Below are 13,943 nucleotides of genomic sequence, written 5' to 3'. Positions count from 1 at the left end.
GAAACTCTTTGCCAGCAGGCAAGGCAGGCAACTGCTTTGTGGTTCCCAGGCTTAGTCAGGGGGTCCCCAAGGACAGGACCAAAAAAAAAAAAACAATAGCAGTGGCAATGTAAATAGCTTGCAATGACAGAAGACCTCCCTTGGGGACCCCCCCAACCCCTTACCTGACTCCGCTCAGTCACACTGTTGCAAGTATGGTGCTTTACTAATGACACCAAAAGCCAAAGAAAATGAAGACACGTGTTGTTGGTGTCACATTATTTAGAACATTGGAGGGACCCACTGGAGGGGCCCACATTTTTACCTATAGGGCCCCAGCAGACTCTAGGTGCACCTCTACCTACTGTCACTGTAAACTTTGTACATTGCCACTGCTGTAGTTTGATGACCCTCAGCTGACCTGGGCCCTGGACCCATGCTAAAAAAGCGCAGCACCTCTGTGACATGTTCACATCAACACCTTTGAGCTGAGCCATCAGTCTGGTGGGTGCCAGGAGGCTGATGGTTGGATGATTGTTTATTAAAATGAAAGTGAACTCGTCTTCTCTGTCTTCACAAGTTCTCCATACGTACACTTATTTTAAGGCCCTGAAAGTGAGCTGTGAAGGTAACAGCAGAATTTTCTGGATTGGCATTTTACTCAATATCAGAGCTGTGAATGATAAATTGCCAAGGACGGACTATAAGGGTGGTATAATAGCCAGGGGATGTAATAATTATAATAATACTTATCATCATTTTCTAAACAAGCTGCTGCACAGGCCACAGGAACACCAAGCAATATCTACTTTAAGCAGGAACAGAGGAGGATGAGGAACATGAGGAAAGACACACACCTGTCTATACAAGACCTTACAGCTCACACTGTATGTTAGAGCACCTGAGGATCATGAGGTCAAAGGAACTGCCTGAAGAGCTCAGAGACAGAAAAAGGCAAGGTTACAAAGAAATGTCTGCTGCACTTAAGGTTCCTAAGAGCACAGTGGCCTCCATAGTCTTTAAATGGAAGACGTTTGAGACGACCAGAACCCTTCCTAGAGCTGGCTGTTCGGCCAAACTGAGCTATCAGGAGAGAAGAGCCTTGGTGAGAGAGGTAAAGAAGGACCCAAAGATTTCTGAGCTCCAGAGATGCAGGAGATGGGAGAAAGTTGTAGAAAGTCCACCATCACTGCAGCCCTCCACCAGCCCTCCACTCTTCTCAGTGCAAGACACATGAAAGCCTGCATGGAGTTTGCTAAAAACAATCTACTTTGAGCAGTAACAGCAGCAACATCACACTTATGAACATACTGTACATTTTAACTTAAATTGAGATTGTGAAAAAAAAAAAAAAAAAAAGAAATGACAAAATGACACTTAGGCCTACTGTATTGTTCTGAAGACAAAACAGTGTTTTGTTTTTTCTTCTACATCTTTAAAAAAACGGGTCTTCTTATATTCAGGGTCTAGATTTTTACATATCAATAATACACCCTTTAAGGCAGGTGGTGGCAAATAGGTTAAATATCTTTTGACTTTCTCTTGACCCCAGTGGGTGAAAGTCCTCTACAGGTTTGAGTCTACCACCATTCACCTCCACGTGGACTTTTCCAAGATATATGACATATATGTATAAATGTGTAGCTGCTGCACACCTTTGTCAGATTATTTGATTGTTTGATTACGTGCCCTGTCCTGCTATGATGCATGTGTCTTTTTGTCGTTTTGTGCTTTCAGTCTCTGTGTTCCCCCTCAGTCTTTGCTAATTGTTGTCTTCACATACCGGTACTTACTTCTAGATGTCTCGCTGTGCCCAGCTCTTGATTGTTGTTTGGGGTTGTGCTCCTTGGTCCATCTTCACACATTATTATTATTAGTCCTCACAGATTTGATGAATTGCAAGCCACAGGTTGCTTAGCGTTAGCTGTTAAACTAGCTGCCGCTTCCTTTTGGAGTTTTGCAGATACAGCCCCTAACCTGCGACGCTAACCCTATAATAATGTTAACACAACCACCCATCTATCATCTACGCTCTTAGCCCATCCCAGCGAGAGGCAAGCTACACCTATATACTGTATACCGAGATAGATAATGTGGCTCTGCCTCTGCGGTGATCTGAACAAGATTCAAAATTCAAGAAGTTTATTGTCAAATGCACAGCAGAGGTTACACTGAGCAATGAAATTCTTACTTTGCGAGTTCCCTTCACATGATTTTGTACACAACTAAACTAAGATACATGACAATAGACTTAAAAAAACACCTGTGGTGGGGTTGTGTAGTTTAAAACACAGATTAAGAAAGAACACACACAATGTTTACTATAATATAGCAATATATATAAAATATAATATAATAAAGCCTCCATAACAAACTGACATTTCATGGGTTAAATTATATTTAATGTTTTAAATTTTGACTTTAAATGTTTTTTGAAGTTTAAAACGAAACATCTATAGGAGGAGATTATGTTTTTTAATAACATATTTAATTGTCTTTGTCAGTGCGTGCCTTGGTCATTATTTACAGCTGCAGCACTTCCTGTGTGCAGCAGGGTGCTACCTTCTCCACCCTGTGTCACCACCCTCATTAAAGTGGCACTCTGCAGCCTCCCTTAGACAATCAAGCCTGCCCTAACACACGCCACCTATAAATCACCTTGTGAAAATCAATGGGCTTTAGTTAGCCTGGGACTCATTGTGTCCTTGGAAAAGTGTGAGATGAATTGAGATGAAGTGAGAACAAAACAGAAACAACATCCACCAAACAGGATGGAGGTGAAACACAACAAAAGCCGTGCCCTCTCACGATATTCCTCCTTCTCTGCTGATTAATCTGCCTATTCAACAGCGTGCCTCTCTCAGTGATGAAATGGTCAGAGATGAATGTACCTGCTGGATCAGAGCACCAGCGTGTGGTGGCATCTAGTGATAAGGTTGCTGATTGCCCAACACAAATGAAAAAACGAGGTACGAATGCATGTCAAAGTATCAGGAGAAGGACAACAATGTCACTGAAAGGTGGTGTCACTGATCCATCAACGTAAAGTCAGCCAAAACTACCAGTTTCATTCTAAGCATTTCTATTAGTAAGGCAGTGTTTGATTCAGAGCGACTAATGAGGCCACACCTACCTTGTAGGGAAGATGAGATTCATGAGATACGAACCCATACAAATCCATCTTCGCGGCACTGAGCTTTGTGACCAATCAGCATCCTGTGAGGAGGCTCGGGCGGTTGTGCACTGGCAGCTGTGTGACAGCAGGAAGAAAAGTGATCTTGCTCATAGCTTTTTTTGTCTTAAGCAGATATTTTATTTACAAAGACAGGAAAATGTCTTCTGACATGCTAAATGTTACTTGCTAGTTTTCATAGCTCCTCTGCCGGGCAAAGGTACGAGAGGCCCTTTTACCAGGCTTACCAGTTTCTCTTACATTTACTAGTATACTCTTATACTTTATACTTCGACTACTATACTCTTACAATTACCAATATACTCTCATACATATAATACTACTACTACTTACTATTGTGTTCTCTTATATTGTGGTACTCTCATACATATACTACTGCCATACTCTTATATACAACACAGTCTTACATTTACTATCTTGTTCTCTTATATTAGTGTACTCTCATATACATACTACTGCCATACTCTCATAGTTAAACTATACTCTCATACACTTACCACCATACTTTTATACTTTGTATGTTATATATTGTTATGTTAGAGTAAGCATGTTGTTGTTTTATAATCATGCATCACAACTCCCCCTCCCTTTTTTTTACTCCCTGCCTGCTTCTCTCTTGCTGGCCTGTGAGCACAGAAAAACTGACCAGACTCTATGATACCATGTAGAGTGAGATTGGACAAGGGTATGGGCTGCAGTTAGCCATTTAGCATCCACATTTAAGGGAATATCTCTAAAACACAATATATAGACTGACAGAATGTCTTTGGTAATATGTTTTGGTGGAGGACTACAATCTGGTCTGTGTGTGAGTTACTGTGTAAAATGTTCAAGCGTCTCCAACATGACAAATTAATCGGTCATTCGTACTTAACATCTGACACGCCAGGGAACACTAACACATTGTTCTTAATGACATAATCTCTATGCTTAGAACACAGATTGATCCAAGTGTATTGGTTGGCCACCGTTAGTGACAAATGTACTGTCAGGGGTTTCCCTGTAGAACAAGTGATAGTGACAGACATGACCACAATGATGCGTTGTGAGTGTTTTATTTGTGTTTATTGTTCAATACTGCACAATTCTCTTACAGCATATATATGTATTTTTTACCTGTAATAAAAGCATGATAAACCTGAAACACATTCATCCATCTTTTCAACATGCTGAAATGTTATGGACACATAAAGACAAAGTGAGACTGATGGTACACAGAGGTTCAAGCACAGGATCAACTGATTGATGATTGTGGAATGGATGCGGTTCGTGGCAGGTGTTACTGAGCCTGTTTCTCATTCTTATGTTTTCTCAGAAGACATTGTCTGATAGTAAAAAGTATCACTGGTGTCCGCCAGCTAGATCTCTATCTCTTTGTATGTACAGGTGCAGGAGTGAGCGAGGACGTGCCATAGTCTATACAACTGCATCATGTGGACATAAGAGCACTAAATACTTTCAAGGCAGTGATTGGCAGCAGCATTAGTGAGACCCTATCCATCTTAACTCTCCTAACAGTTAGTATGTCTACATGCACGGCAATACTCCACTACTATTTCACTTTGCTGTAGTACAAACAGAATGTTGTATGAATTCTCAGAATTCAGACATCATTAGGGAGTTGGGTATCAACCATAGACTGTATATAAATGATGTGGCTCTGTTCTGCCCATTGTACAAAAGTGGGGCTACAATATCTCATCTGCTAAAAATGCATCTGAGAACCGGAGCCTGTGCAGTAGGGGTCAAGAGGTGAAGCCACATGGTCACCAGTTCACTCACTAAGCACAGATCAGCATGATTAAAAGCTAGCTAGCAAGTCATAAACCATATCTTACGAACATTAATTTGAGGAGTACTTTTGGTTTTTATTTAGGTCTATCCCCTGTCCATAGAGATGGAGGAGGCGGAGTATATAACAATACTGCAGCCAGCCACAAGATGTTTTGGTCTCTTCTGGGGAGCCGTCATGTTGTCTATCTTAATCTACAGTCTATAGTATCAACCATTTGCTTTTTTAAAGGGGAAACTTTTGCAAGACCTACCTTTACCAGAAGGTGGTTAAAGGAATGAAAAAAGAAGGCTGAGTATATGCTGCACAGTTGCATATGAAAGGGAGTAATAGTGGAATAATATTACATTAGTATGTAGTTTTTAAGTCATGGTAACAGTTTAGAAGAAATCTACTCGTTTTTTGTTTGGAATAATCTCTAAATAATTTCTGCATGTAAACATAGTGTCCTTAAGCCAGACTCAAGTTTTTCTTGCTGGCTTTTAAAATCTGGAGCCCTCAGAATACAAAGCACTCATACTTTACGGATGACATTACAATAAAGACACCAACGGTTTAGAAGAGTTAAAAACAAAACATCTGGATTGAGTTTAAATAATATTTAAAAGTACACACTGTATGCAGGAACGCACCTTAAACAATTCCATGTTATACAAAATAGTTTTATAATAAACAAAATAAAGAAGGGAAAGGCACATGCAGTGAGTTTGGCTGCCAGGCAAACAATGGTTGTTTTCCTCTTCATTTGTTCTTGGCGGCTAGCGGTTTGCGGCTGATCTTCTTACTCTTATCGTTGTTCTTTTTGGGAGGTTCTGGATTGGCCTGCATGTGTCTGCCGTAGAGACTGAGGAGAGAGAAGAGAGGCATTCAGTACGTAGTATCGCAGCATCGTCCATCTTTATACACAGTCTACGGGTTGTCCACTAATCGGGAGGATGGTGTTTCGGTCTGGGACCCATATTCTTGTGCGAGACTTTTAACCCTAGGTGCTCCAGGTTTTCTGTACCTGTAAATGTGAAGCAGTTTAAAGCACTTGGAGTAGGTAGGACATTTTTAAAGGAAAAGCATTATATAAATGCTGTGCTTATTCTGTAGTGATTGTCCACTTTCACTGTGGTTCACTGATTAGTGTCAATTGCACAGACACACATACGCTCATGCCTCTCAGCCCACTTCTGTCTGTCACATTTTCCTGTCCCTTGGGTGTCTCTAGCTTCTGTGGAAGTAGAAGAGAGCTCATTGGAGTGGAAAGTCTGTCTGTGCTCCTCCCTGCTGCACTGATAAATGTGTTGTTGGAGTTTCAAATAAGCTTACTTAAAATAGGAAAATGTAACAGTGGAGTTCCACTTGTTTTATCTAATGCAAGGCCAGCTGACATGACAATGAGTCTGTCAACACAAAAAGTACATTTTGTCCTCTTGGTGGATCTCGGGACAGCAGGATGATTTTATTTGGCCTTAGGTCTTAAAGTATGTGACAAGCGTATTTTCATAAAAGCGGTACAGATAATGTCTATGTGTAGCCTGCTGTAAGTCCACGGTGCAGGAACAGGTTGACTCAGGCTCTCCGGTTGGTTAGTAGGACTAACCTGAATATCATTGTGTCTGCGTTGGTAGCAGTCAATGAATACAATAGCGATTACTGCTATGAAAGCAGCATAATCGCTGAGATTGGGTAACAGATAAACCACATTTGCTAGCAACCTTATCAAAAAAACAATACGTAGTTTGAGGAAAATGTATAGAACAGGCTTCATTAAGGATACATTTTTCACAAGCATGTCCTGAAGAAAATGCGTGTGCTTGCTGCAACTGAATAATTTGCCCTGAAAGCTGATATCTAAGCTAAAATGGCTGAAAAACACTAAAGAAATGGTCAAAAATTGAAGTTTATTGTAATGTTAAGCAGTAAACTGCATGATGTCATTAGTGATTATATCATCTAGCCATGACAAAGACCCATTATAAACCCAAAGGTGGCCAGAAAACGATACAAAACCCCCCAAAAATGTTTTTTTTTCTTTAAGATATCAAACAGTTGCATACAAACTTAATAGTCTAACTAAATAAGATCTGAATGGTTGAATGCTTTGTCTGGCCCAAAAACTGCAGGAGAGGAAACATTTTAAATGATGTCTAAGTGGATCTAAAGGGCTTTCCTGAATGCTGAATGTTTTGATTATTATTATAAGTTTTTGAAAAAAGTTGAGTTTGATCCATCTTGTCCTGAATGAGATGAATATTTTGATAGTTTGATGGTTTTATTAGGTGAATGTATGCCATGCCAAAAAATGTACAGAGGAATAAAAATGAAGATGTAGAAAAATCTCTTACTGGCCCTTGGAGCTTGTAACATGGCCATATTGTCTATATTGTTCCACACACACACACAATGTGTATATACAAATCCACAATGGTAGGAAACTGTCAGTCTATGATTGAAGTGTCTTATATTCTCCTCTTCGCCTTCATCTGGTGTCAACACCCTCAACTGGGAATTAAATGCTGCCAAAACTCCTAATAGCTGCCGCCCATCACAGTTATGCTGAGCAGAGCTGCACAAAGGAGACTGCCAGGCAGCCATTCAGCCTTTGGACACTAGTACAGGAGGAAGGGCGCTCTCATGCTAATACGTTTTCTGCTGCTGCTCTTCAGTGATGGATTACTTTCAGCCATCTTGGATTATTTCCTTACTTTAAAATGTAAATGTAAGACATTGCCAGACAACCCAACCTCAACACCATCTCCATCTGGAGTCTGCAGGGATACATATCTGACAGAATAGGAGAGGTGGAGCGCCTCACCCGGCAGTGGGCGGCTGAGTCCCAGAGGAAAAGGTGGGGGCAGGGGCAGGGTGACGGGGGAGCTCTTGGGAGTGTCTGAAAGTTGGCAGTTTTTAGCCGCGCTGACGGCAGAGCTCTAGGGATTGTCCGTTCAAAGTATGGATAACCGGTGTAATTCATGTTCCTCTCAGGACATGCTGTAAATGCTTTGATAATCCATTTACAGTTAATCATAGTCTGCGTTGAGTCACTGTCAAGCCAAACATCCCTCGCTTCTCACATGTATGTCACGCGATCTTCACAGGCTCCATCATCACAGTGTTTTCCACTCGCCTGGTGTTGCTGGCAGCATTAGAGTGTTAGCCTTGTTAACACTGTATCTGTCAGCACTGACACTCAAATCACCCAACGATGACACACAAGAAGCCCCGTGGTACCAAACCCTCCATTTGCTACCTTGCATTTGTGGCCATGCAAAAAAGGTTGAGTTTTACAAAGCTTTGGGTCAGTAGAGCCAGCTACTTCAGAGAAAGGATGAAGGTTCACGTATTTAAAGACACTTATTAGTGTGATTAAAAATGATTCCAGATATGGAGCGGACAAGTGGTGAATGGTCACAGTTTATCAGCTGCAGTTTAATCACTAGGTACGCAGTAGATAATCAGAGACTTGTATTTTGAATTGGGCTCCACAGGTAAACCAACCTATTCTGTTTTTGTTTTTTTTTTTTGCGAGCTGTGTTTCTATAATGTGCCTTAATCATGATGCCGGTGCACTGGCTCAGTTAGCTAACTAGTTAGCTACTGTCTGCTAACACAAATCCATCCATTAAAGGGGCTAGCTCCGTGGTACAACTCAAACATCCGATCACTGAAACGAATTACACGTAGGATGGAGAGGATGTGGCAGTCCTCTAAATCAGATGACTCCCGGAGGATCTGGAGAGACAGTCTGCTGACGTATAAGAAGGCCCTTCGTAAAGCCAGGACAGCCTACTATTCATCACTAATAGAAGAAAACAAGAACAACCCGCGCTTTCTCTTTAACGCCGTGGCCAGGCTGACAAAGAGCCACAGCTCTGTGGAGCCTCGCATTCCTGCAGCTCTTAGTAGTGAAGACTTCATGAGCTTCTTCACCGATAAAATCACCACTATTAGAGGACAAATCAACCACAATCTCTCTGTGACAGCTGAGGATACACCGCCACTTCTGGAAACGGATCCTGATCTAACTCTGGACTGCTTCGTGCCCATCGGCCTCCCTGAGCTGACCACCAGCATCAGCAAGTCTAAACCTACTACCTGTCTTCTGGATCCGATCCCTTCACGGCTCCTCAAAGATGCTATTCCTCTCATCGGAGACTCTATATTAGGACAGAGCAACTTGTCTCTGGAAACAGGATATGTACCACAGGCTTTTAAAACTGCTGTGATCATTCCGATACTTAAAAAACCTTCACTGGACCCGGACGTCCTAGGAAACTACAGACCGATCTCCAACCTCACCTTTATCTCCAAACTACTCGAAAGAGCTGTTGTAAGTCAGCTAAACGACCACCTGCGTAGGAACAGTCTGTTCGATGCTTTCCAGTCTGGTTTCAGAGCCCATCACAGCACAGAAACAGCACTGCTTAAAGTCACCAATGACCTCCTCATGGCATCGGACCGGGGTCTCGTCTCTGTACTCGTTCTACTGGATCTCAGTGCTGCCTTCGACACCGTAGATCATCGCATCCTGCTACACAGATTGGAACACGAGATCAGGATTACAGGAACAGCACTGCGCTGGTTTAAATCATATTTATCTGACAGATTTCATTTTGTTCACACTAACGATGTTTCTTCCACAGGTACAAGGGTTAACCACGGTGTTCCACAGGGTTCTGTGCTCGGACCGATCCTGTTCACCCTCTACATGCTCCCTCTAGGAAACATCATCCAGAAGCACGGCATAAACTTTCATTGTTATGCTGATGATACCCAGCTGTATTTATCCATGAAGCCTGAAGAAACGGAGCCGCTAGTCAGACTACAGGCGTGTCTAAAGGACATAAAGGACTGGATGTCCTCCAACTTTTTACTATTAAACTCGGACAAGACTGAGGTCATTGTTTTTGGACCGAAACATCTCAGAACTAGTTTATCAGATAATACTTTCTCTCTGGATGGAATTACTCTGGCCTCCAGTATGACTGTGAGGAACCTTGGAGTTATCTTTGACCAAGACATGTCGTTTGTCTCTCATATTAAGCAGGTCTCCAAGACCGCTTTCTTTCACCTGCGTAATATTACTAAGATCAGGAGCATCCTCTCTCAGAGTGATGCTGAAAAGCTCATCCATGCTTTTGTCACTTCAAGACTGGACTACTGCAACTCTTTATTGTCAGGATGTCCACATTACTCCATCAACAGTCTGCAGCTGATCCAGAACGCAGCAGCTAGAGTTCTGACAGGAAGCAGCCAAAGGGATCATATCTCTCCTGTTCTAGCGTCTCTTCACTGGCTCCCAGTGGACTCAAGAATACACTTCAAGATCCTTCTTCTAACCTACAAGGCTCTTCATGGACTTGCTCCATTGTATCTGCAGGACCTGATTGTACCATATGTTCCTAATAGGACACTCAGATCTCTGAGTGCAGGTTTACTAGTAGTTCCTAGGATTCATAGAAGTAGAATGGGAGGACGAGCTTTCAGCTATCAGGCACCGCTATTATGGAACCAGTTACCAATCTGGGTCTGAGAGGCAGACACTGCCTCCACCTTTAAGACTAGACTTAAAACTTTTCTGTTTAGTAAGGCGTACAGTTAGCCTTAGACCTAGTGTGTAGCACAGCTATGCTGCTCTAGGCCTACGTTGTCGGGGGGCACAAACATGATCCACTGAGCAATTTCCCTCTCACCCTCTAACCTCTCCTTTTCTCTCCTTAGTCTGGCTCACACTGGTCTCAAGACCTGGATGATGACCTGCAGTCCGGCCAGTGAAGTCTCTCTTGCTCTACGTTGTCGGGTGGCACAAACACGATCCTCTGAACACCCTCTGACCTCTCCTCCACTCTCCTGGTCTGGATCATACTGGGTAATATCGTCTCATAATCTGTGTTAACTGTCTTCCTTGTAGTTCTGTGCCTCGCTCTCGCTCTCTCTCTTTGCAGGTCTCAAGACCTGCACACTGACCTGCAGTCTGGTCCCTGATCTCTCCTGTGCTCATCGACTTCACTAGCCCCTCCTGCTCATTCTTGCTATCAAATTACTATTCCTACTTATGGACCGACGATATATATAGATATCTATTGCAATATAATCACTGTTTCATCTTGCTGTCATGTTTGCTCTGTACTGTATCATGTTTGTATCATGTTTGCTCCTCTCTCTCTCTCTCTCTCTCTCTCTCTTTCTCCTTCATCCTCTCTCTCTCTCCTCTCTCTCTCTCTCTCTCTCCCTCATCCTCTCTGACTAGCAGCAGGACTGGTTCCCCCTTAAGTTGACGGGTCCTGCTCAAGGTTTCTTCCTCTTAAAGGGAGTTTTTCCTTGCCACAGTGCTCTTAGGGGGGTTCCTGTGAAGCGCTTTGAGACAATGTCTGATTGTAATATGCGCTATATAAATAAAACTGAATTGAATTGAATTGAATTGAAAGGTAGGGTAGGAGATTTTGAAAACTCAGTGAGTCGGCCAGATTTCGAAAGTAAACACATGAGAAGTTACACTAATTTAACAAAAAGTGCATCAGAAGGAAATCTCCTCCCCTACCTAACAGCAGGAATACTGACACAGTAAACATGCTGAATGCCTGTGTTTTATCAGCAGCCTCTCTGTTCACTTGATGCCCACAGCCTGCCTCATGACACACAGACCTGTCCATAGCTGCTTCTGGGTACATTTCAAAGATTTCTGTACTGGAAATGTACATTAACCACACATTGTCCATTGTAATTTCAAGATGATTTCTTTTATTATTTTAACCTGTTCAGATATCCTTTGAAATGGAAATCAAATATATTTATTCAGTGCTTGAGTACTTTTACTTCTAATATTTTTAAATGTACTTAAAGTAAGTACTTAAGACTTTTACTTAAGTAGGATTGTTGATGTAGCACTTCTACTTTTACTTAAGTATATATTTTGCTGGTTATTTGTACTTTTACTTAAGTACCAAGCTTCAGTACTTCCTCCACCACTGCTTACGGGTGCCGCCATCTTGGAAAAAGTTCAGAGGTAAACCCACTTTGTTGCCATTGCCCAAATACCACCAACTTTTTGCATAGCTTGGCTGCTCCATTAGCTTCTGACCACAACATTACTCCTCCTTTAAGCCACCAATAACTAATTGATAATAAAAAAGAGCAACAAAGTAACAAGCTGTAAATCATCTCTGGGAAAAAAATCATTGAGGAGTACTTTTAGGTTTTTAGTTGCAGGATTTTGTGACCCGTACTACAGCCAGTCACCAGGGGGAATCCTGATGTTTTGGTCTCACTTTTGGAGAGCTGTCATTGTCATCTATCTTTATATACAGTCTCTGATATGGTCTCCCTGACCACCAAGAGACACGGAACAGGAAATAGCTTTTTAAATATTTTCAGACGTTGGGGGGTAAATGTGAGATTTAGGCATCTTTCATTAGCTCCAAATACGAAATAATGAGTTCTGTTCAGCAGCTCAAAATGTGTAGGATGAAATGGCATTCTACAAAGTGGACCCATACTGTCTGTGAGTGGACCAATCACAGACTGTGTTGCCTTCAGTGCAATTCCAATATTTTATGCTTCTGTCTAGGCCACGGGTCGGCAACCTTCAGCATTGAAAGAGCCATTTGGGCCCGTTTCCCACTGAATAGAGCACACTTGGAGCCACAAACCCCTAACTACTAATCTACACCCATTTGACCACTTAATTGAAGGTAATATTAATCTATATAATATATAGATAGATATAGTTAATATTTATCTGAACAAAGAAAGCCAGTTTATGTTATTTTAATTTCCTCCATGCCGTAGGCTACAGTAGCCAACCTGAATATGAAACATGTTAGTTCAGGGTCCGATATAAAAATATGTATTTTCAGAATAACAGCTTGTTTAATCGTTTCTTTCACCTGGTTAATGTGATTTCTGCTCTTGAACTTGCACAGTGTATCGTATCCATTTCAGGGCTGGAAGACGTCGCTTTGATTTTCACGAAGGACTGCGAGCGCTCATCTGTGAGGCTGGAGCGATGTTTACTGTTAATGTAGTTCATGATGGAAAACACCAGCTTGCACAAGTATGAGGATCCAAAGATCGACAGGACTCCAAATGCAAACTTTCCATGTTCATATAAGTGTCAGGAATGTCATTCCATGCAGGCTGTCGAACACCAGTTTGTCCGGTGTCACAGGTGACGACCCTGACAGTTTGACAAAATATTAAAAGTTTTATTTTAATATCACGAGAGCATCTCAATCTCCAAAGAAATAACTATTACTTTGAAAAAAACTAAATGAATAAAATAAAATACATTTAAATTAAACAGCCATTATTTATTTCACATAGACCCCTGGTCTAGTCGGATCTATTATTGCTGTTTTGATTTGTTATTTGATCAGCGGACACATTTAAATAAATAATAATGTACATGTGATTCATTAATTTGTGTAGAATTAATGAAGAAAAGACAGAATTACATCAGGTAGATAAAAGAACGCAAGCAGACGTCGTAATGAAGAGAGCAGAGCCGCTGGAGGAGATGAAGACAGTAGTGACTGATTGTGTATGCTCCTTTTAAGGAAAGTGATTATTCATTTAGTCAATAAGTGGCAAATGCAGCACACTTGGCGCTGTCATAACAAGCTAGTGTTCGCATAATTGTGGGCTCCCAGCATTGATGGATGAGTGGAGGAAAGAAGGATCTGCTGGGAAGAGGAGGAGGGAAACGATCAGTTAGTGTGTCATAAAGGAAAAGTTAAATCAATATGGAGAGGGGAGAATAATGCAGCCTAATGGATGATGGGAGATGATACGTATTAATACTTTTTAATCATTTTTTTTCAATACCTACGTATGTGTTACTAAGATGTTAAGATTACCGGGGGTTTGCATGCATCGTGCTAATTATGCTGTCAGAATACAAATGTAAGCATGTTTGCTTTACAGCTAGCAGAGCAGTTATAGATGTGCAAACAAATAGCCTCATCACAGCAATCCTAATTATGTTGTTAATTT

The 13,943-nt window shown here is 41.6% G+C and overlaps 1 protein-coding gene across 1 annotated transcript in view; it reads right to left on the bottom strand.

The window, feature by feature from the left end:
* Nucleotides 1-4,211: 4,211 nt before the first annotated feature.
* rsu1 (Ras suppressor protein 1) overlaps nt 4,212-13,943 on the bottom strand; it is a 37,979-nt gene continuing 28,247 nt past the window's right edge. The window contains exon 9 of the mRNA XM_028433336.1: nt 4,212-5,808. Within this exon, the coding sequence (XP_028289137.1) occupies nt 5,706-5,808 (103 nt within the window). The 3' untranslated portion in view covers nt 4,212-5,705. The remainder of the gene's footprint in view (nt 5,809-13,943) is intronic.

This window comes from Parambassis ranga, chromosome 20 (genome assembly GCF_900634625.1).
Source record: "Parambassis ranga chromosome 20, fParRan2.1, whole genome shotgun sequence".
NCBI classification, from domain to species: Eukaryota; Metazoa; Chordata; class Actinopteri; family Ambassidae; genus Parambassis; species Parambassis ranga.
The sequence above is the reverse complement of the archived record's forward strand: the minus strand, read 5'-3'. Positions and strand labels throughout refer to the sequence as shown.